At 39.8% G+C, this 2,500-nt stretch overlaps 1 protein-coding gene and 1 pseudogene across 1 annotated transcript in view; both read left to right on the forward strand.

Annotated features, from left to right (window-relative positions):
- The window catches only part of LOC138020994 (L-rhamnose-binding lectin CSL1-like), an 8,480-nt gene extending 6,444 nt beyond the window's left edge, over positions 1 to 2,036 (forward strand). Inside the window, exons 4-6 of the mRNA XM_068867872.1 lie at positions 76 to 363; positions 1,781 to 1,938; positions 1,995 to 2,036. Of these exons, the coding sequence (XP_068723973.1) occupies positions 76 to 363; positions 1,781 to 1,938; positions 1,995 to 2,036 (488 nt within the window). The remainder of the gene's footprint in view (positions 1 to 75; positions 364 to 1,780; positions 1,939 to 1,994) is intronic.
- The window catches only part of LOC138019472 (polycystin family receptor for egg jelly-like), a 40,243-nt pseudogene continuing 39,718 nt past the window's right edge, over positions 1,976 to 2,500 (forward strand).

The raw sequence follows: 2,500 nt of genomic DNA on the forward strand, positions 1-2,500 counted from the left end.
TTTTTTGAAGTTATGCCTTTAGTTGAATAGAAATTTTGTAGGAATTTGACTTCGGTGATTCCTCTTTTTTCACAGTATCCTCCGTAACAGTATGCGACTGGGACTTGAAATCTATCGAGTGTGTTGATGAATCTAAGATTTTCATCCAATCCGTCTCCTATGGTCGATCTGATGATGTCACTTGTCTTGGATCTGGTCAAGCTGTTCCAGCTTGCAACGCCTCCATCGACTTAAGCTGGCTTGTTCTGCCTGACTGTCAAGGGAAGTCTTCTTGCGACTTTAATGGCTCGTACGATTTGCAAGACGCACCTTGTGATGGGAACAAAACTAATTATTTCAACATTACTTACGTCTGCAAAGAACGTAAGTTAAGAAGGTGGACTGGTTTTTGAATTTCAGCTATATCTTGTTTCGATCAAGCTAGGGACACGCGTCCTAAATAACAGCTCGCTTTTGCTGTCCAGTAGTGTCTTCATCGAAGACCACCTTGACCACTGACTTGGACAAACATTTTCATAATTAGGAAAAATATGTTTGCGTCGATTTATCACACCAAAATGGGTTGATTCCTACTAAACTTGCGCTTTAATTAAAATAAGTACCGAGGATTTCCCGGAAACTCGAATTTTATTTCTAAAAAAAAGTTTTAAAAGCTCTTAGACCCTGTTCATATGGCTAGCTTATTTCCCATATTTATACCCGAGAAAATCCTCCCCCTGAGTTACCCTGGGCGAGATTTCTTTCCACTCATTTGTTTAAAAAATTCTATCAACCATTTACATGAGGTGGGCGGGACAACTCGGCGACGCGAGTTGTCTCGCCTCGGCAGGCGAGACAACTTTTGCGCATGTAATCAGTTTGGCTCGACTACCCGAGACGAAATAGCCTAAACTTAAATGCGCACGCATAAAATAAAAATCAAAGAAGCAACAATTTGGGGGCTTATACATGTTGCTAGCGTTTGCTTTCGAATGAAAAGGTTTTTCCCGCCAAAGTTCTCACCGCAGTCAACGGAAACTCGATTTTTTTACAGCCTTTTATTTAAACTACAAATTACTGCGCCGTTAAGATTGACATTCCATTTTCTGAATGAGAAAACATAACTATACTTAATGAAAACGAATAGAAAGAAAGAAGATCAAAGGATGATTTGTATTTTTTGAAGATGCGTCTTAAAATATATGCATAAATAATTAGGGTCAACTTTGTCTCGGTCTTTGTTTCGGTCATGCAAATAGCCGTATTTTTACTAGAGGACGTCTAAGAAGTCCAAACACATTAAACGTCTGTTAAGTGCGACTAATATAAATAGGGGACGCACTTAACTTCAACGGCTAGGAATCAAATTCATGACTTTCTTCAAAAGATACTGGGATTTAATCACCAAAGAGACTGTGTGCCCTTCATTGCTAAATGCGTACCAGTTTAGTGCGTCTCGTCTTTATACTAGACGGCTTAGACGTCTGAGACGACTAAGACGTCAGTTAAGTGCGTCGTTTGGACGCACTTAACTTGAGACGTTTAATTCGTCTGACGTTTAATGTGTCCACATTATTTCCCATATTTATTCTAGTCGTCTAAGACGTCTTAGACGTCTTCTAGTATAAATACGGCCATTCTCATACGGACGCTCGTTAAAGTTGTCTCGGGAAGGAGGGCTGTCTCGGGTAATTGAGACCATATAAACAGGCCCTTAGTTTTGTATCAAAGAAGACCGAGAGTCATTTTTCCATGTGTCTCTCGTTTCTTTTAATTTTTTTGTGCGTTTTTTTTTACGCAGTGGATGAAGTTGAGATTGCGGAAGGATCAGTTCAAAACTTCCAGTGTTTACCAGGAGAAGTTATTGTTATTCACTACGCCGAGTGGCGCGGAGTTGAAGTTATCACAAAAAGTAAGACGATTGCACAAAATAGCTCCACTCACACTTCAAAGTACTCGGTACCACTGGACGAAAACATGACCCCTCAAAGCACTCCTACGATTTCTGTTCGCAGTACCGATTCATCGTACAGCAAGAAAACAACACCTCAATTTGAGATGATATCCACTACGTTTCAACTTTTATCAATTCAGACAAAAGTAACTAGTTCCTCAACTTTAATGATATCTGCACAAAATGGACACCTGCACCCATCATCATCATCATCATCATCAATATCAGCTGCAGCATCAGCACCATTATTACCCAATATATCCTTATCGCCGTCTGTGTCTTGGTCATCCCGAACGTCTTGGACACTGGTACCAAAAAATACAGCTTCCCTGTCATCAACGAACGGATCTTTGGTGTTATCATTTAATGAGAAATTAACATCATCGGTTATGCTTTTAACGAATTCATCGACGTTCAAAACGCAGCTTCCAAACAAGTCACTGATGCAGTATGAATATTACAACATTACAGAAGTTCTTGAACCCAAAGAAGTCTTCAAAATTAATGCATGCAATGGTAAACAGTCCTGCTCCTTCAACGTTTCTCGGAAAAACCTTGGCTATCCTT

The sequence above is a fragment of the Montipora capricornis genome, chromosome 10 (assembly GCF_036669925.1).
Source record: "Montipora capricornis isolate CH-2021 chromosome 10, ASM3666992v2, whole genome shotgun sequence".
NCBI lineage: Eukaryota > Metazoa > Cnidaria > Anthozoa > Scleractinia > Acroporidae > Montipora > Montipora capricornis.